The sequence below is a fragment of the Callorhinus ursinus genome, unplaced genomic scaffold (genome assembly GCF_003265705.2).
Source record: "Callorhinus ursinus isolate GAN/ISIS: 27379988/994484 unplaced genomic scaffold, GSC_fseal_2.0 scaffold47, whole genome shotgun sequence".
NCBI lineage: Eukaryota > Metazoa > Chordata > Mammalia > Carnivora > Otariidae > Callorhinus > Callorhinus ursinus.
In genome coordinates, this window is record NW_027397109.1 from 6,769,725 (window position 1) to 6,790,002 (window position 20,278).

A 20,278-nucleotide genomic window follows, 5' to 3' on the forward strand; every position below is an offset into this window, starting at 1 on the left:
TTTTTCAAGAGAAGCCAGAAATGCTCACTTGTCCTGAAACCTCTCTGTTCCCTCTGCCTCTCAGCTAAGGGAGCCGAAAAGAAAGCCCCAATCCCTCTCCGCCTCCCCTCAGCTCCCACAAATCCCTTCACACCAGTGACCTGCTAGTGACACAAATGCATTAAAGCACTTCTCCTTGTTTCTGACCTTGTGGAAGAAGTGGCTCCATGACTTTCCATGAACTGTATGTGAAACCCCAGAATTCAGAGCCTGTTTCTCGGGACTTCAGCTAAACAGGGACCCTTTCAGGCACATGCATGACAATCCTGCCCCAGAGCAGCCTCCGGGCGCCCCATGCAAGCCACGTCTCCTGCAGAGCGGAGCCTCCTGCCCACACAAGTTCAACAGCGCTACGTACAACGTACAACTGGATGACCGTGCCGAAGCTTCGGGAGGCAAGGCAGTCCTCCTCTGATACGTGTTCTCACTTCAGACGCCGAATGAATATGAGAAAAATGACCTTCAGCGCACTTCTAAGAGCAATTAAGTCATAGCCAGGATTCCATAAATCCCTCCGTTAAACAAAGCAACCACAAACCCTTGTCACTCCTGCCTGGCAACGAAAGTTTTCCAGGACGGTGTTGAGGGCCAGGTTTCAGGTTGGGGGAGGGTGGGATGGTACATGTGAATGTCACCAAGAGGAAGCTGCTGGAAGGAAGAACCAACCCGCCTGGGTGCCCCGCAGGGATGCTGTGACCTCGGGTTGGATGGGCCCTCCTGTTAAGCCCCAGCCCCCGCCCCAGCCCCGCTAGGCCATCCTGGCCTTACCTCTTGGCCAACAGTTGAGACTTGGTTCCTGAGGGAGAAATGAGGTGGATCTGGAGGTCTCCCCGGCGAGGGTGGGAAATAGAGATGCGAGCCATCACGTGCTCCAGGTAGCCCACGCGCTGGTCTGAGTGGTCAGCACAGGCAGTGGTCAGGGCGGTGGTCCGAAGAGTCTGCACCACGGGGATGCTCCTGGAAGAGGAGGAAGGGGCTCAGGTCTCCACACCAGAGGCTCCAGGTCTCGCAAGGGGGCAGTGGATTCAGGCCCTCCCAGGGACCCCCAGGGACAGCACCAGCCCCTCTTGGATGCTCCCACTGGAGCTACCTTGCCAGCCAGAAGATGTTTGCTGTTCTGGAACTTGCTTAGAGATTTAAAGAATGGCTTCGCATACAGACTCAGCTAACATACCCAGTGATCAGCCCCCTCAGTGCCCAGGAGCAGGCTTCTCTCTAAGTAGCCTTTGATCAGCTCATTGCCTCAACTGCTTGGGGTCAGCAAGGCTTTCAAACTTCAAACCCGACTACTTTGTTTAAAAGACTGGCCTTGATAATATAAGTCACAATGCTGAATAATAACAGCAAACATTTCCTGAGCGGACTGCGTGCTGGGCACTAGATGTAGCATTAGTCTGAGAATTTACAAGGATTAATCTATTACATCCAGAAAGAGGTCACACACAGCTACTGAGAAGCAGAGCTGGGATATGAGGTCAAGTTCACTGCCTCCACCTCTGTGCCACACTGTCCTGCAAGGATGCTGGTGTGGATCCATACTTGTGTTCAAGATACCGAGGAAGAGGAGATCGACAAGGTATCCGGGGCCAGAGCTGGGCTCTTGTGCTAAATGCACCGGTCAAGGCCATAGTGACTGGACCAGGGTCACGGAGGATGGACAGGAGCTGGTCTCCTCCCTACTGTTGTGCTGGAGACTGGGGTCCCCTCCCTCTCCTGTCCTCTGATGGGAATGGATGACAATTCTCTTAACAAAGTCAAGGCAGTTTTACCACATGGGATGGAATCTGAGGATAAGCATCAAGTCCCAATCACTCACGAGTTAGTTCCACCAGAATCTTCTAACACTCCCTGGAGGAGGTAGATACAAAGGCTGTAACTGCATCCAGGCTGGGCACTCCCATCTATTCTGGGCCACCGTGGCTCACCCCCACCACTTGCAAACTGAGGAAAGATCTCCCACTGCCCAGCAGCACATTAATAATTCCCCACTGCTCAGCCAGCGCTCAGTTTATTACGGGGAGCGCTTTGCTCACTTTGCCTCGACTTTCCGCTCAGGAGGGGAGCCTTGAAGCATAGGCTCAGCATCTCTCAGGAATTACATTGCTTGGCTCTCCTGGGCCTGAGTCATAAAAAACAACCAAAACAGCTATAAACAGTGATGTAATTCCCTCGGAGACTCTGTAAATATTTGAAAACATGATTTGCATGCATCATAAATTGATTTAGAGATGCTGACTTCTTTCACTGCCTTCTCCGGCATTTTCCTGTCTGTGTTTACAGGTCAGCAGGCCCCCCACTGTGGCAGATGCAGAACCTTTCCTGGGCCCAAGAGAAGATCAAGTTAAAGCAGAAACAAAAGCCATCACAAAGTTTTAAAAACCTGCCCCATCCCTCTCACACCTTTGGCCAATGGGGAGGAACAATCACTGACCTAGAAATAGACCTGAAATCCCATCGAGGAATCCTTAATCTTAAGGATAAGGCACAGGATTTCAGAGAACAGGAACAGGGTATGAGAAACCGCAACCCAACCCCACCCTCATCTGCCCACCTCCCTGTGGCTTGTGGTGTCGACATGGAGAGGAGAAAAAAAAAATCTCAAGGAGTATTAAATACTCCATTAGATTATTAAAAGCTTCTTGCATTTGACACTCTTATTCTTGCTAAGGGACTCTAGTTGCTAGGCCACCCCTGAGGTCAGAAAGCTTGGATGGTCTAATGCACAGGGGCTGCCTTGCAGCCGTCCCGGGGCCCAGGGCGGGGGGGGGGGGGGGGAGTGCTGGCTGGGGGTAAGTGGTCCACAGCTCCTTCTGGGTGTTAAATTCTAGCCTGATTAGATTTTCAAAGCTGAGACATTACCCCCAGCTGTGGGCTTGGAGTCCCTTCCTCCAGGGAACAAGGCTAATTATAACAATTAGTTCTTATGAAATGGCTCAGTTACAGGGCACCAGACCCCCTCATTTGTGCAAGTTCTAGGGGAGGGTGGGGAGCCCAGACAGCCACTCAAGGGCAGTGAGTTGTTACCCTCCTTACGTGCATTTAGCCTTCCCCACATTTTATTTCTGCTCCCGTTGGAACAAATAACCTAATATTCCAAATCAGGAGATTTTCCATTTCCTTTAAAAAGGGGGGGTGGGGTGGGAAGAGGCTTGAAAATGTTTCAGAATAGTCGAGCTGAAATTTTTCTGTTTTTCAGATAGAAACTCCAAGTAGAAGAGGGGAAGTCAAATATCAAAAGCCATCACTTTGTAAGGATTAACTCTTACCATCAACGGGGGGGGGGGGGGGGGGAGAAAGGAAGTTATTCCCCATCCTACAGTTATTTCATAGAAAATGCAAGTTGACTCCAAAACCAGTTTATTTTTTAGTTTAAACAACGTGTGGGGATTATCTTTGTCCCCTGAACATGGCTAGGTTGTACTTTAACCATGAAAATTGACTGAGAAAGATCTTCAAGTTCCCAAAGTAACTAAAAATGTTGCACTGTGTTTAAATTCTGTAATTGTTGTCTGTGTATGCAAGGCCATCCTCCTAGGACCCTAAAGGACCCCAAGGGGTTAAAAAATCCCATAAGACCTACCTCCAGACCCAGTGATATTTAAACTATGGAGACTGCCCTACTTTAAACCGATCTCTGAGGACAGACTTGTCACTTCCTGTTGAACCACATTTCAGACTTAATTACTGATACTCCAGATGTTCCTCTTTCATCCTGAAGTCTCTTAAAACAGCTCCCGTCTCCTGAGGGGGTGGAGGGTTCCCAGCGACAGGCAGCCTTGACAATGACTTCCTAGTACCTCCAGACCATGACTCTTTCGACCTCCTACCTCTCTCCAATGTGTAACAGCATCTTGTATCTTGTAAATGTGTAGAAACAAGATCCACATCTACTCAATCCAAGGCCCTCGCCAAATCACAAAGCTCAGATTCTTCTGACATCAGAGTGAAATCCAGAGCCAAAGATAAATATTTTCAAGGACGGGTTTTCCCTGCTCTCTGAAAGTAGAGCGTTCCTATGAAAACTTTCTCAAGCTGAGAGCAAAGGCGTAAAGCAAAGAAGCAATTACCATTCATTTATATGGCAGAAAAAAAACAAAACAAAACAAAACCTGTGTGAGCATTCCCAGACCCCAAAAATTAACCTTTGGCTTTCCTGATACCTTAGGACACATCCTGCTAACGGAGACACAGAATAAATCGAGATAAAGCATAGATGCTCAAAGACACCATTCAAAGCCCAGGCGGCTTGATGCTGAGCTGCTGAGTGTAGTTCCTGGGGATGAAGTTTGGGGGGCCCCCTCTCGCTGCTCAGGGCGCGTCCTGCCTTTATCACACACAGCTTGCTGCAAAACCCATGCTCAATGTTATTTTTGCTTTCTGTCCCTTTTTTGGGTAAAAGCAGAAATCCTCTTCCGATTTCTTCTAGGTACTAAGGCTTTTGTAAAAGCAAAGTGGTGTAAGGTGAAGCTTCAGAAGTGGGAGATAACTACAAACCAGGTGGCCAGGGAAAGCAAGGGGGGAGGGGGACCGGTAGCTTACCGGTAGAAACCCTCCAGTGTTGCGCTTGTCTTTCTGCCCTGCCTGGGAACCCACGACAAGCCAGGATTTCGCACTCCCACCTTGAAGACCTCTCTCCAGCTCAACTACGAGGGCAGATCTGTGCTCTGGCACAGAGCATTTGCAGGGTAATGCCACCTTCCCAAGCTGCAGGGCTGGGGGCGAGAGCAGCCCAGTTCCTCATTAGACAATTCTGAGATCCTGCCGAGTGGGACCCCCACCAGAATCGGAAGGCAGGGGTTCCTTTCCCCCTGTTGTATTTGGTATCTGTGTTGGGGAGATGAGGCTGCCGCAGAGCCCAGGACCATTACAGTGGAAAGAACCCAGAAGGTCAACCAGGAGACCCTTTCGCAGACCTTCTAAAGGGTAATGAGTGGAGTGAAGAGGGGTTAATTGGGACAGATTTGTTAAATGAAGCTGTATGAGAGCAATTCAGTCTGTTGGAGGACACAGAGTCATCTGAATGGGGACAGTAAGAAGCTTCAGAGTCACTTCTTAGATGTATGTTCTAGGATGAACATTCTTGATAGAATGGTCACAGAGTCTAGGGTAGATAGATTCTGTATACTTCTTATTCATATTCACTGACATTTAGGGTTTTCCTTAGATGAAATCCCTTTCGATCATGAAACCACAGTACATCATTTAGGCTAGAAATAATATTTAAAAAGAAAAAGGCTAATCCAGTACATTACTCGAGACATGCTGTTCATGATTAAGTTGTAAGGTGTTTTGATACACAGTGTTTCAATTTATAGTGCTTATTTTTCTTCTGTGCAAAACAAGGAGCTAAATTAGCTGGCTCTAAACAACCCTCCCGGCTCTGAGATTCGATCTGATGGGGAGTGAAAAAGACAATACGATATACAGTCAATTCTCATTATTCACGGTTCCATATTTGCAAATCCACCTAAATCAATACTTGTGGTGCTTTTGTGATCACTTGTGGATATATGCAGAACTGCAAAATATTTGAGTTGCCTGGTAAACATGTTCCCAGGTAAGGCCAAACAAAGTGACGCTCTGCCTTCTGGTTTCAGCTCTCATAGTGTGAATAAGTGTCCTTCCTATGATCTATTTTTAATGTCATGTTTTTCACATTTTCCTTTCTTTTGTTGGTGGTTTAATTGCTTAAAATAGTCCCCAAGCATACTGCTGAGGAGCCACCTGGTTTCCTAAGTGCTGGACGGCTGAGATGTGCCTTATAGAGAAAACACGTCCGCTGGATGACTTTTGTTCAGACATGAGTTACAGTGCTATTGGCCTTATGGTCAATGATAATGAATCAGTTAATATATATTAAATAAAATGCTTTTAAACCGAAACACACATAAAGCAAAGTTACATATGGATCAGTTGACAAAAATGCTGTGACCGGAGGCTCGCAGGAATCTAACCCTGGATGTCCCCTAGCAGCGATGCTTCTGTATTTGCAAATTCGGTGTTTGTGGTGATGTCACAGAACAGCACTACCATGCATAACGAGAACTGGCTGTATTATTCAAATTCGAATAGGAATTTTTTGAAGTAAGTTGCATTTATAATTTGGGGGAAACAGGTTTGTGGCAAAAAAATAAGCTTGGCAGGGCAAAAGGACTGTAGGAAAACAGGCAGCTTGCTAACGTTCCCAGGTGTCTCCAGGGGCGGCAGGAAGCAGGACAAATACCAGGACGCAGGTATGGTCACCCCCCCCAGGGCAGGACAGCAGAGCACGAGTTTTCTTAGGACACCCAGCCATGCCCTGCATAAGAATGACACGGTGGAAGAAGCCAGAAGCAAGGGCCTCCCTCCTATGGTACCCAGGAGTACACACCGTGAGATGTCCTGGAGAGAGTTGCCGGGTGGGATGTGGGGGCAACCTGTACAGTGCAGACCGAGCCCAAAGGTAAGAGGGAGTTTTAGGTTTTAAAAAAGATTAGCTAAACTAGGCTGTGTGAAGTTGGGCCCTTATGGGTCCCAGCCACACAGGTATTCCCTATCGGGACACAGGAGCCATGTGGCCTTGCCCGCTTGCCTAGCTAAGCTGCTGCAGACAAGACACCTGGGCCAGGCCTCTGGGGTGCTGGCAGCTGGTCAGGGCTGGAGGAACCTCCAAGTATCCAAGTAGCCAGAGTCAAGGTGATTTCCTGTCCTCGGGGCCAGTGTGCCCAGCCGGCTGGGGATGCAGACAGAAGACAGGGAAAGTGTCTCCTGGAGAATGTGCAGGTCACACTCCACTTGGTTGGGTCCTGCCTGAGTTCCCGTGATGTGTCCCTTCCCAGGGGAGGCAAGGTGGGCTCCGGAGACAGACAGCCTGGGGTAGCAGCTCAGCCCTGCCACTGCCCAGCCCCAGGCTACTCCTCGACTCTTCAGTTTCTTCAATATATAAATGGGGGAAAAAAATAGTTCCCAAACTTCACACCCTTGGTGGGTGTTTTGAATGTATGAGTACACAGAAAGTGCTGAGAACAATGTCTGGCTCATAGTAAGTATCTGATAGTCATTATCCATTATGCTTACCTATGTATTTATAAGTAGAGTTGTTATAAAGTGACCACCGCATGTGGTCTGGTTTAACGAAATTAACGTGGTTAATCCATAGTTAATTCTTGAACATCTATAAATATATGGTCTGGCCTACAGATGATTCTTAACATTCAGAGCCTTCAGGACCAAAGTATATTTTGGGGTTGTGTGAGTTCTTTATTTATTTTTTTTTTAAAGATTTTACTTATTTATTTGAGAGAGAGAGAGAATGAGAGATAGAAAGCACAAGAGGGAAGAGGGTCAGAGGGAGAAGCAGACTCCCCGCTGAGCAGGGAGCCCGATGCGGGACTCGATCCCGGGACTCCAGGATCATGACCCGAGCCGAAGGCAGTCGCTTAACCAACTGAGCCACCCAGGCGCCCCATGGGGTTGTGTGAGTTCTTTAAATGAAAGACCAACCACACTAAACTGTAAACTCTGGATGGTAACCTTCCAAAACCTACGAAAACTGAAGAGAACTAGATAAGGTCTTACTGCTTGAAGAGACTGCTGTTGTTGCTGTCTTTCCAGCAGGGAGTAGAGAGTCCGGGATGTCAGAAAATGTCTCATGGGAAGGGCACCTGGGTGGCTCAGTTGGTTAAGCGACCGCCTTCGGCTCAGGTCATGATCCTGGAGTTCCGGGATCGAGTCCTGCATCATGCTCCCTGCTCAGCAGGGAGTCTGCTTCTCCCTCTGACCCTCCCCTGTCTCATGCTCTCTATCTCTCAAATAAATAAATAAAATCTTTAAAAAAAGAAAAAAGAAAATCTTTCATGGGAGCCTGGATTTTTAAAGACACAAGGGAAGTGACGGCTAGAAACATCCTAAGGGTCAACGAAGATATTTAATAACTGGGCCTTTTTTTTTTTTTCATTCATAGGAATGATACTGATGTTGATTTTCTTTTTCACTTTTAGAAAGGTTCTAAAAGTATCAATTTTATCTTACTCTGACACACAGATGTAAATAATTTGGCACAGGCAATAGAAAAGTTCTAAGTAGACTGAAATCCATTTGTGCCCAAGACTGGGCAAGGATCTCTCCTACAGCCCTGGAATGTTACAAGGCATTCTCTTTTGCAAGAGTTACCTGCCAAGCTGCAGTGATCTCCCCCTTGCTGTTGCATTAAGATTTAGCATTCACGGACAGTGCCTATGATGCACGGTGGGTGCCAGAGAGCTGGGCGAGACTCCATGGCCTCTGTTTTGGGGTCAGGGGGTGACAGGCCGTGAAGAGATGGCTCAGCGAGATCTGGCTGCACCTTGGAGAAGGGGGCCTGGCCCCTCTCGTTCCTCACCACCCCCACCCCTCTGGTCCCTCTCTCCCCGCTTCTCCAGGCAGGCTCCCTGACCTTCTCCAGGCTCCAAGGGACTTCTAGTTCTCTCTCAGGAGGAGGATCTAGACACAGACCGGCTAAACTGCAAACCCCACAGTCCTTAGATGTAGAGCGTCTGGACTAGAAATGCTGACCTATTGCTTGGGGTCCCTGTATGGCTTCTCTTTAAAGAGAATCAGTCACACCTGTTTCCTGATGGGGCTCTTCTTGTCTGTCTGCAGCGGCAGCCCAGCTTCCCTCCACTGTGGTCTTTCCTGTGCTGTCGGCCTTTTTGCCCCATTTTAGCCTGAGTGTGACTCGGGGTAGAGGTGGCATCAGACAGGACGGTCCAACAGAGGAACACCAACGGGGACTGGGTGGTCATTTGGGGCCCAGTGGGTGCCACGCTCGTGTCTGAGCACAGGTTGGGGCAGCAGGGGGGCTCTGCAGAGAGGGTGGCCCGTGGATTCCTCCTGCAGTGGCCGTGAGGACTATCTCCCTGAGCCGTGACCTGTGCCAGGAGCAGAAGGCCAGATCGGGGCTGAAGGGCAGGAGAAGATGGAGAGATCACTACTCTTCGTTCCTGCCCTGGCATGTGACCACCAACACCCAGGTCCTCTGACTCAGCACCCCGTAGGACATTACTGTAGAAACAGCAGGTGTGGACACGAGCTCCTCTAGGACGTCCATCCTTGATGCTCCATGAACACAGTTCCCTGACCTTCATCACGCCAGGGTGGCCCTTCTCTGCTCCCCAAGAGGGAAAAGGTAAATGTATCACATATGTTACACACAGGTACACACGGGATGGCCACATAAAGAGGCTCTCTCTCTCTGTCTCTGTCTCTCTCAATCCCCCCATCTCCCTCTCTTTCTCCATCTGGAGGCCCTTACGTCCTTGGGAACAATCGAGCGTGCAGTGAAGCAAGTGCTTTGGGACAGCAGGCTGGCTGAATATTCTAGAAAGAGCCTCAAACCGCTAAATGTAAAGATAACTTTTCTTCTGAAACAGAAGTCTGATTCATCCCCTCTGTTGGAATTTGCAGAGTCCTTTCTTCCCTCCAAGGACAGGAACAATGTCATACTGTATGTTACGGCCAGTTGCCTCAGCTGTCTAGACTCAGTGTGCTTTCACTTAAAAAACAAAATAAAATAAAAATAAAAACCACCCTTCGCCACCTAGGCACCACTCTACCATCTTAAAACTATTTCTGGGAGGAAAAGAATGCTTCATTCAGGAGCCGCCCTGACGGGGAGACCAGTGGAAGGGAGGCGGGCCTGGACGTGGCGGCCTCACGGGGCAGGACCTAGCTCCCAGAAGCCCAGCATCACCTTACCTGGAGTCTGATTCTCCATGTGCCGGGCATTTTCCGACACGCAAAACAAAAGAAAGCAAAGGGCCTTCTTGATCTCAGAGAACCTCCCACTTTCTTCTGAAATGACAGGCTAAGGCTCCCCGGAGAAGATGATGCTTGAAAATGTCAAGATGGAGATCTGCTGCCTGCCTACCAGCCTGTCAGGCCCAGGAGGCCTCACCCAGCCGTCAGCCTTCACAATTAGCAGCAGGATGTAAATGTAGTTTTTCAAAAGCGCCATTCCTGGCTACTCATGCAACAAACACTTTCTGAATTCCTACCGCAGGGCCAGGTGGCAGCGAGAAACATTTTTCTCAACATTGCATGGCAAAAGAACATTATTATAAGAGGTAGATGCTTTCAAAAAGGAGGCAGTATCAAAGGGAGGGAGCTGCATTTGCTGATAAAGCAAGGGTCACTTTTAATCACTCCAACGTTTCTTTTTCCAAACACACATTTTCCCAAAGGTAATAAATAGTTACAGCTAGGAAGAAAAAAAAAGTATTCCATTCTTTATCAGATATTGAGGCCTAGAGAAACACCATTCTCCTTCTTAAAAAGTATAGCGGCAATGGCAGAACTCAGAAGAAGAATCTGATTTCCTCTCCTAATGGAGTAGGGTTCTTGCTATCTGATTTACTTTGCAGCCGTTCTTTGTTTTTTAACAAAAATCTCAATGAACAAATGTGTCTGATTTAGAACAACTCACTACAAAGGGCAATGCTGGGAGTGTCCTAACTGTGGAAAAAGGAGAAACCAGGGTCCTACAGCACACCGCTCAAGGCTTGTTAAAAAATCCCGGTGCTTAAACCTCAAGAAGGCTATGAAAGTCCAGATTCAAATGACACAGAGGAGAAGTACTCTGCACTTTGGATAATAAACCCCCTTCTGCATCAGGGAAGGGGCAGATGCCGCCTCTCTTGTTCACAGCTGATGGAATCACACTGGGGGCTCTTGGGACAGGTAGGGCTGGGCTGGAGCTAGGGCTCCCACCTGAAAAAGAGGACACTCATCACTGCTGCCCACTTCACCCTCCTGGGCAGGCCTGATCGCCAGTCTGGCCAGCTATGCTAAATATTCTGGGTAAGAATTTCCGGTACGAGGGACTATGGGGCATCTGACTCCCTACTATGGGGCGGTCTATAATTGACAGCAAAAGGCCTCAAAAGAGTCACGAGTTAAGGAGTGGTTCTTTTCCAGCTCCAGAATCCATAAGAGAAAACACAGACATGTCTATACACACACTACCATGTGCACACAGTGCCCCCCACACGTGTGCCCACCGATGTGCATAGGAACGCATGTGTGAACACCCTTACACCTTACACTGTACCTTACAGCACAGTCAGCTCCGCACTGACCTTCCTGAAAAGCCAACTGGTGCCTGAGCTGAGGCTCACCTGGGTCTCTTGTCTGTGGTGGCGACACACACATGCTGGGCAGGCACTGCTCTCCACTTCTTCGCCTCCGTGACCAGGGCCTCTGCATCCACCAGGCCGAATCCATAGAGATGGCTGACTGAAAAGACAGAGCCTTCAGAAGCCGCTGCCCCCCAGGAACGGAGCAAGGCCCAGCTCTTGCACTCTGCTCGGCTCCCACGTAGGGCACCGGATCCATGGCTGCCACGGTCCTGGGACAGACCACCTGCACCACTCATGGCAGGGCAGGAACGCGGGCTACCTCCTGGAAAGCCCAGGCTGCAGCCCTTCTGAGGACTGCTCCAAGATCCCAGCTACGTTAGCCTCCCTCTGACCTGTACTCCTTCAGGTCAGGAGTGCGGCCCCTGAAACGTGGCCCATTTTGGTGCAGGGTCGGAAAAGAAGTGTGGAGAGAGCCTAGTACTTTTGTTCTGCAAGACATGGATGGGTCCCCCCCCCGCCCCCAACCACCACAGAAGGGACTTGTCGGCGTTTGAGCTCCTCAAATCATAAACCGGACTAAAGAAACAAAAACCTGAAACCCTTCGGTTCATGCAGCCATGATGTGTAATAAACCAGAAAGCAAGGCCGGGTTCATCTTTTTTTTTTTTTCCCCCACCATTTTCTTTGCCTGATCAATTCCCAGGGCATCCTGGGAAAGTGGTATGACTCAGAACTCAGACCGTGAGTGCTTGTGAGTTGGCCCGATCCAGTGTTTATTGGCCACGGCAGTAGAGTTTCAAAGTTTAATTTAAGAGGCAGGGTCAAGAATGAGATACAGTGTATTTTCCTATTTAATTAGGCCAACACTGAAATGTAGGTCAGCTCTTGTTACAGCACACCCCTACCACCAACATTCTTGCAAGACAAGGATGCATTAGGCCTGATCGATGGCTTTCTTATTAAAAGGAATGTCCCTTGGAACTTACAGTGACAATACTTGTCCTATGTTTTACAGATAGTAGTATCAGGCTCGCTGTCGAAATAGTTGGGCCTGAGCTTTAGAAAAGGAAAAAGAAGTCCTCCCTAACATACCTGGGCCAAATGGAAATCTTTTTCAAGGATCTCTGGTAAGAAGGCAGGCAAACAAAGCCAGTACCACAGTCCTATAATTATCTGCTCGAGAGGCCCCAAATACCTGGGTTACAGGCCCTGACTGTGGGTTGATTTCATGGAACCTCTGTCAGGCTGGGTTGGGGAAAGAAGCCTTGAGTTACTTCTATAACACAGAGAGAAATTTTATGGTTAGAAAATAACTTAAAACATAACTATCTCAATGTCCTCATTGTACAGATAAGGAAACTGAGGGCCCGTTTCAAAATCATAGAGCTACTCAGGACTAAGAATGCAAGATGCCCTTAGGTGGCACACAACAAACATTATTTATCTTAATAGTCATGGATTTGTTTTGATGTGCATTAAAAAAAATAAAAATCTACCTCAAACCCGTGATTAACTAGATATAATAAAGTTTCTTTTTAAAATATATTTCTTTAGGGCGCCTGGGTGGCTCAGATGGTTGAGCGTCTGCCTTCGGCTCAGGTCATGATCCCGGGGTCCTGGGATCGAGTCCCGCATCGGGCTCCCTGCTCCTTGGGAGCCTGCTTCTCCCTCTGCTTCTCTCTCCCTCTGTCTCTCTCATGAATAAATGAATAAAATCTTTAAAAAAAAAAAATAAAATAAAATATATTTCTTTATGTAAAAAAAAATGCAAGTCCATGTAAAGAGAACTATTACATCAATACTTGGTACAGGTGGTCTCTGGATGACAAAAGTCGTGATGTTTAGAGAACCCTGAATTCTACTGATCTTAGGCTTATTTCTTAATGTCAGTGTGAGGTTACTTTTCCTAATTCTCTAGCTATGTATTTCTCACCCTTGTGATTCTTTGAGGATTTGGGGATTCTTCTTGGGAAGCTCCTGGCAGCCCTTTAACAGAGATTCCAGAAGGTCACCCAGTGGGCCCTCTGGGACAGGCTGTCCGTCCCCGCCCAGCCCAATGGGAGCCACCCCCGCACCTTTATGACCGGCACCGTTGACTTTCCAATCATTGGCTTTCAGATGTGCCGGCCTGGATGTCTTTACCAGCAGGTGCTGGACGTCCCTCCAGGTTAACTGGTTACTGCAACGACACAATGACAGACCAGTGAAGTCCAAGCCCGCATGGGTCAAAATGACGGCTGCCCAGGCCCATCGGCGGTGGTGTGTCAGGAGCCAGCCCTGAGTCGGGACTTGAGTGAGCCCTGCAGGCTCCATTCCTCAGTGAGGGTTTATTTCATAACCTCTTTGTAAAGAATGGTTTCCAGGGATTAAATCCTAAGATAAAACAGTGCAGTGGGTGACCTAAAATCCATAGCGTTAAAAACCCAGCCCTGCTGCCAAGGTACCTGAGTGTGTCCAAGGGCTACCGAAGAAATTGAGGCAGGGGGAGAGGGACATCTTGATGTTTCTAAGTCCTGGGGGTTATTCTTCATCAGGACGAGCAAATGTTATGGTGCATGAAAGCATGCTTGAGCCTTCATCTGCCCAGACCCCACACCCTCCACTCCCTGCCCCCTGTGTGGACCCACCTGCTACCTATTGTAATTCAAGATTTTAGTAACTCTAAATTTCTAATACATTTGTTTTGGTGCAAAGTAGAAACATTTCATTGAACAAACACATGCCCACTAATAAAAATGCATAGATCAGAGTTTTGTGAGTCTAAGATACATTGTCCCGCCATTTTTTTTTTTTAAAAACACCTCTGAAACCAGGATCCATCTTCTGATGATACTCTACCATAACCCCCTCTGTTCACAGCATCAAGACCGGGTCACAGACAGAGGCTGGAAGGACCTGCACCCCCTCCTCTTGACCCAGGGCCTGCCCCACCCCCACAGCAATTACAACTGTCTTTCTAGGCACCCACTCTTTGTGTGTGTTTAAAAATATACATAAAAGGGGCGCCTGGATGGCTCAATCTGTTAAGCATGTGCCTTTGGCTCAGGTTGTGATCTCAGGGTCCTGGGATCGAGCCTCATGTGGGGCTCCTTGCTCGGTGGGGAGCCTACTTCTCCCTCTCTCTTTGCTGCTCCCCCTGCTTGTGTTCCCCTCTCTCATTTTCTGTCTCTCTCGCCCGATCTCTCAAATAGATAAATAAATAAAACTCTTTAAAAATATATATATATAACAGAAAATTTACCACCTTAACCATTTTTCTGTGCACAGGGCAGAACCATTAGGACCTGTACATGGTGGTATATCCATCACAAACCATCCATCTCCAGAACTTTTTCATCTTCCCCATGTGGAACTCTGTCCCCATTAGACACTAACTGCCTGTTTCCCCCTGCCTCCAGCCCCTTGGCCACCACCATTCTGCTTTCTGTCTCTATGAATGTAACAACTTTGGGAACCTCATACACATGGAATCACACAGTACGTGTCCTGTTGGGACTGGCTTGTTTCACTCAGCCTGATGTCCGCCAGGTCCATCCACGTTGTACGTAGCAGGTGTCGGAATTCCCTTCCTTTGGAAGGCTGAAGAATACGTCATGGCTTGTAGGGACCACATTGTGTGTAGCCATTCATTTACTGATGGGTCCTGGAGGTATCTCCTCCTTTTATGGTTAGAATAGATCCTACAGCGGCTGCACCATGTCACGTTCCCACCTTTTTGCCTGTTGTCCACGGGGACCTCACCGTGGTTTGAATCTTGGGGCACACATACATTCCTCCCTTGGGACTCACTCTCCAGGTGCTAGCCCCGCCCGGTATTCTCTGATTTCTCCAGCATGTTCTTGTCTCTGTGCCAGTAACCTCACTGGCTTCCTGGCCACCTCCCCCGCAACTGTGTCCATCAGTCCAGTTTCCAGGCCTTTGCTTGGCTTTCCTCCCCCGCCCTACTGCCCCTCCTGAGGGCCCATGGCCGACGTCATTGTTCAGGGGGGATTCTGAGGCCCCGCGTGGCCCAAGGCCTCACCCTCTTGCGTACAGACACAGGCTTTAGAACTCAACCAGAGTAGATGGGGCTGTACCCCTTGTTTCCCGTGTGACCTGGCAAGTTACTGCGGGGCCTATCAAGGATGGCTCCAGCAGAAGGTGCCAGGAAGCAGGAGCCGCAGAGCTCAAGACAGAATGGGTAAAGAAAAGGAGAAGTTAGAAACTGTCTCATTATGAAGACATTTTTATTTTGGACTCTGGTAATAAAATCAGACATATAGTTGTATGAGAAACATAGCTAAGAAATGGCATTGGAAATGTTTTTCAGCAAAGATGGGACTGATGGGAAATCCCAGGATGGCCACAAACCAGGACAACCTATGCACAGTTCGTACCCACGAGGGTCTTTCTTCATTTTTGTTACATGCTGTCCACAGGCCCTCCCTGACCCCCTGAGACCTCCTCCACCCAGGACGATCTGGCTTTGCCTGGATGCCTTCTACGGTGCAAGTGAACAGAGTCGGAAGGCAATGCTAGGCGCAGGAGCAGCAGGCCTGCTCCCTGGACACCTGCACTATCCCAGTCTCCAATCTCCTGACCTCAGGCCCGCAGGGGCCCTTGCTATAACCTGTCTCTTCTTTGACCAGTCCTGCAGGTTTAAATGCTCTGAGCTAACACTGTTTTCAGACTAGCCACCTGTGAATTTCTGAGGAGGAGCTGAAAGGGCAAGGATGATGACTACCAGAGTTTTCATGTGTCCACAGGCCAAGTTTAATGGAACAAGCGGGCATGAAATGAAACTTGCTTTCTATTTAATTTTGACTAACAAAATTCCTTGCATGCTTCCAATAAGGGATGGAAGGAACTATAAAACAATGAATTGCTAAGTATGTGAATGCCACTTTCCACACAAGTAAGTAATTATTTAGAATTCTTTTTTTTTTTTTTTTTTTTAAGAGACTCAGGACACAGAAGCCAACATTTTGGCCTGAAAATCAAAAAATATTTAGCTATTCCTTTGTTAAGCTGGTAACATTTGAGTTGTATGCTCTTTTGCCTCAGACAAACCGACATGCAAATATCCGTAATTGTAAGGATCGAAGCAACCCAAATAGGATTTTTTTGAATCATTTAAAAAATTTCATCGACAACAACGGACTACTTCAAACGGCGGGACTGTTCTGAGCCAGTTTTGACGTCTAAACTACATTTGTTTTTGACACCATGATTGCAGGTGTAGTAAACTCTCTTTTCTTCCTGACCCATCTGGACACTAACAACTCCAGAGTTTTTATTTGGCTTGTGACAGATAAAACATCACCACTGCCTTGTCAGTTTATCAACTAAAGTTTATGAAGGGCACCTGTAGTGGCCCAAAGTGGGATTTTGGCACGTGATGCAGAATGGGAGGTAGGCTTGGGGTCCTGGCTCCCCCAGGTCTCTGTGGTTCTACAAAGGGCAGGAGATGGTGAGCTTTAAAAAGGAAAAAGAAGGGAAGGAGTCTCTTCATATCCATTAAGGGTAGCCTTAAAAAGGAAGGAAATCCTGACCCATGCTACATCGTGGATAACCCTTGAGGACACTGTGCTATGTGAGCCAGTCACAAAAAAACAAATCCTCTGTGATTCCACTTACATGAGGTGCTTAGAGCAGTCAAACTCATAGAGACAAAAGGTGGACTGGTGATTGCCAGGACCTGGAGGAGGGGTTACAGGGAGTGTTATGGGCTGAATTGTGCCCTCCCAAATTCATATATTGAAGCCCTCGCCTCCAGTCCTTCAGAATATGACTGTATGTGGAGATAGGGTCTTTAAAGAGGTCATTAAGGTCACACGGGATCATTAACCCACTATGACCAGTGTCTTTATAAAAGGATCTAGACACATACATAGATGGAGGGTAGACTGTATGAGGACACAGGGGGAGGGTGGCCATCTACAAATGAAGGAGAGAGGCCTCAGAGGACACCAACCCAGCTGACACCTTGATCTTAGACTTCCAGCCTCCAGAACTGTCAGATCATTCATTTCTGTTGTTTAAACTGCCCAGTCTGTGGTATTTTGTTATGACATCCCTAGCTGACCAGCACAAGGAGTTGCTGCTTACTGGGCGTAGGATTTTAGTTTGGGATGATGAAAATGTTCCACAGATGGATGGTGGTGATGGTTACTCAAGGTGAATGTGCTTGATGAAATGTACATTTAAAAATGGTTAAAATGGGGCGGGGGGGGGGCGGCGCCTGGGTAGCTCAGTCAGTTAAGCGTCTGCCTTCAGCTTAGGTCGTGATCTCAGGGTCCTGGGATCGAGTCCCGCGCCAGGCTCCCTGCTCAGCGGGAAGTCTGCTTCTCCCTCTCCCTCTGCTCCCCCCACTCATGTGCATGCTCTCTCTCTCTCTCTCTCTCAAATAGATAAATCTTTTATTTTTTTTAAAGATTTTATTTGTTTATTTGACAGAGAGAAACACAGTGAGAGAGGGAACACAAGCAGGGGGAGTGGGAGAGGGAGACGCAGGCTTCCCGCTGAGCAGGGAGCCCAATGCGGGGCTCGATCCCAGGACCCTGAGATCATGATCTGAGCTGAAGCCAGACGCTTAACGACTGAGCCACCCAGGCGCCCCATCAAACAGATAAATCTTTTAAAAAATTGGTTAAAATGGTCGCCTTTATGTGTATTTTACTGTAATAAAAATGTATAGAAAACAAAGGAAAAGAAGGGGAGGCAAGTAGGAACTTACTTTGCTTCTAAAGCCAAGGCGATGATCCCCGCCACCATGGGGGCTGAAACCGAGGTCCCTGTGTGGCCGTCCGTGCAGCGCTGCCGCAGATCCGTGGTGACCTGGGGGACAGGGCAGCAAGAGGCGAAGTCGGCTCTCAGAAGATGTCCGAGGTCAGAGGCTACTCAAGATGCTGCACCTGGACAGGTGTGGCCCCTGGTCCCAGGGACGGAAGAGGCACTACGGAGATGCATCTCCCCAATTAAGGTTTGTGTCTGCTCCTCGCTGCTAATCTGCTTTGCTCTCAAACATAGAACAGGGACCCGCTGCCAGAGTGAGCTAATCACAGGGTGGGGACAGGGAGATAAGGCGAAGGGAAGACAGGCAGCAGGAAGCCGCACGACCTCACGGCTGCAGATGAGCGTGCTGAGACACAAAGGTAAGAGAGGGGCCCTCCATGGCAGAGTCCCCACCTGCCACAGCCCATGTTAAAGACCCCCAAGTCACCCCTGACATCAGAGCAGCTGGAAACAAGGTGGGGGGGTGCCCAGGTGGCCCAGAGACCACCCCTGCCTTTACCCAGATCAGAGATAAGTCACAGAAGGTCACAGATCATTCCCTACCAGGATGTCCTCCTCAGATAGTTGACAGTGTCCTAAAGCACCCAGTTCCATCTGCAGCAGATGAACCTGGAGTGTTCGTGACCTTCACAGGGCCTGCTGTGTGGGACAATGAAGCTGGCCGTTGTCCTTGGAAAGGCAAAGCTGACTGCAAACCGAGGGGGCTCTGCATGCCTTCCTCTGAGACACTGACTCCGGGCCGGGTGGGGATATCGATTCTGGACCTCATTAGCACACAGCCTGATTTGTCGCTTGTCTTTGAACTGATGTGGAGAAGCAGCACCGTGGAATCACCATGCATGGGTTCAGCCGTGCCACACCTACTGTGCTAGATGGGATTCTGGCCCTCAAGCTACACCCGTGCATGCTGCAGACGGCATTAAGTTGGCTAACCAGCACACCTTAGATCAGTGAGACAATCCTGGATTGTCCAGTGGGCCCCATGCCCTCACCGGGCCCTGGAAAGTGGAGAGAGGCCGAAAAGTGTGTCAGAGAGCCGAGGCAGAAGAGGGACCCAAACCATCTTTGCTGGCTTTGACGAGGGAGATAGAAGAACATAAGCCAAGGAATGTGGGCAGCCTGGAGATGCTGAGAACAGCCCTTCGCAGACAGCCCACAAGGAATCCAGAGCTCAGTCCTATAACCACAAAGAACTAAAGTCAGCCAACAAACCGAATGAGCACAGAATGAATTCTCCACTAGAGCCTCTAGAAAGGAACACAGCCCGGCCGGCACACGGATTTCAGCTTCAGGAGGCTCAGAAGAGACGCAGTCGAGGCCGTTGCCCTGCTGACCTCCTGAACTCTGAGATTATAATTCTGTGCTGTTTTAGGCTGCTGAGTTTGGGATAATTTGTTACGAGAGCAATAGGAAACTGATAGCCACACCAACAGCAAGGTTCTAGTAGCCGATCTGCATAACCCTAAAGAATGAATTTCCCCAGTCATAACAATCCAGATCCTCTCCCCAACGGAGCATCTTCCTTCATCACATTCTGGCTGGGCTGACAATCACCCAGGAGACAGGATCCAGCCTGCCTCATGCACATGCCGGAAGACTGACAGGAACACTGGCAGAGACCAGCCTCCTCCTCCCTGCATCCTGCTGTTCAAGGAAGGGCAGCTGAGGGTGGGGAAGTCCGGACAAGGATGCAACCTCTGACCCCAGGATCTTCATCTGCAAATGGGCCTAATGATGCGTCCTTCACAGGCTTCTTTCTGGTGAAAGTCATAGCTGGCGCCTGAAACATACTTACATTCAGTAAATGGTGGCCAGTGATGGACACTGAGGGTGTCTGGGCAGGAGGCCACGCTCCCAAGAGCAGGGGAGGCCCATGGCTGGCTCTCCAGCCTCTGAGAACTGGGGAGTGAGCAGAGGGCCCCCCTCTGCAGGGAGGGGATGGCTCAACCAAGGTGGGCAGCCCCTGCTTCCTGAGACCAAACGTCATGCGTGGAACTCTGCTCCAGGTCAGCGAATGAAAGAAAGTCAAGGAATGAATGGGTGAGCAATGCTCTGCCGGGCGTTACTCCTTTTATTAAAAGTCATGTGTCAGTACCAGGCAATCCCCTCCCTCCAGGCGAACACGGCTCGGCATTCGCTGGACAGAGAGGAACAGAGAATACGGGATGGGACAGAGCCTTGATTTCCAGCTGACACCTGCCTGAACCGCACAGCCTACAAGCTGCCAACCATCCAGAGAAGTCCATCCCCTTGCAGGTTCTCTTGGAGGACTCAGAGCAAAAGCTTGGCTCTAGTTGAGCTGAAAACCACCACCACCACCACAACAAAAACAAAAACCCCAGCAAAAATGCCATTCATACTCTCAGAGGAGA

The 20,278-nt window shown here is 48.9% G+C and overlaps 1 protein-coding gene across 2 annotated transcripts in view; it reads right to left on the minus strand.

Moving 5' to 3' along the window:
- The window catches only part of PCSK6 (proprotein convertase subtilisin/kexin type 6), a 185,610-nt gene that overhangs the window by 57,615 nt on the left and 107,717 nt on the right, over positions 1-20,278 (minus strand). For both annotated transcript variants that reach the window (XM_073882509.1, XM_073882508.1), the window contains exons 9-12: positions 17,848-17,948; positions 13,208-13,311; positions 11,172-11,289; positions 808-996 (exon numbers count right to left, since the gene is read on the minus strand). In XM_073882509.1, coding sequence (XP_073738610.1) covers positions 808-996; positions 11,172-11,289; positions 13,208-13,311; positions 17,848-17,948 — 512 coding nt within the window. The remainder of the gene's footprint in view (positions 1-807; positions 997-11,171; positions 11,290-13,207; positions 13,312-17,847; positions 17,949-20,278) is intronic.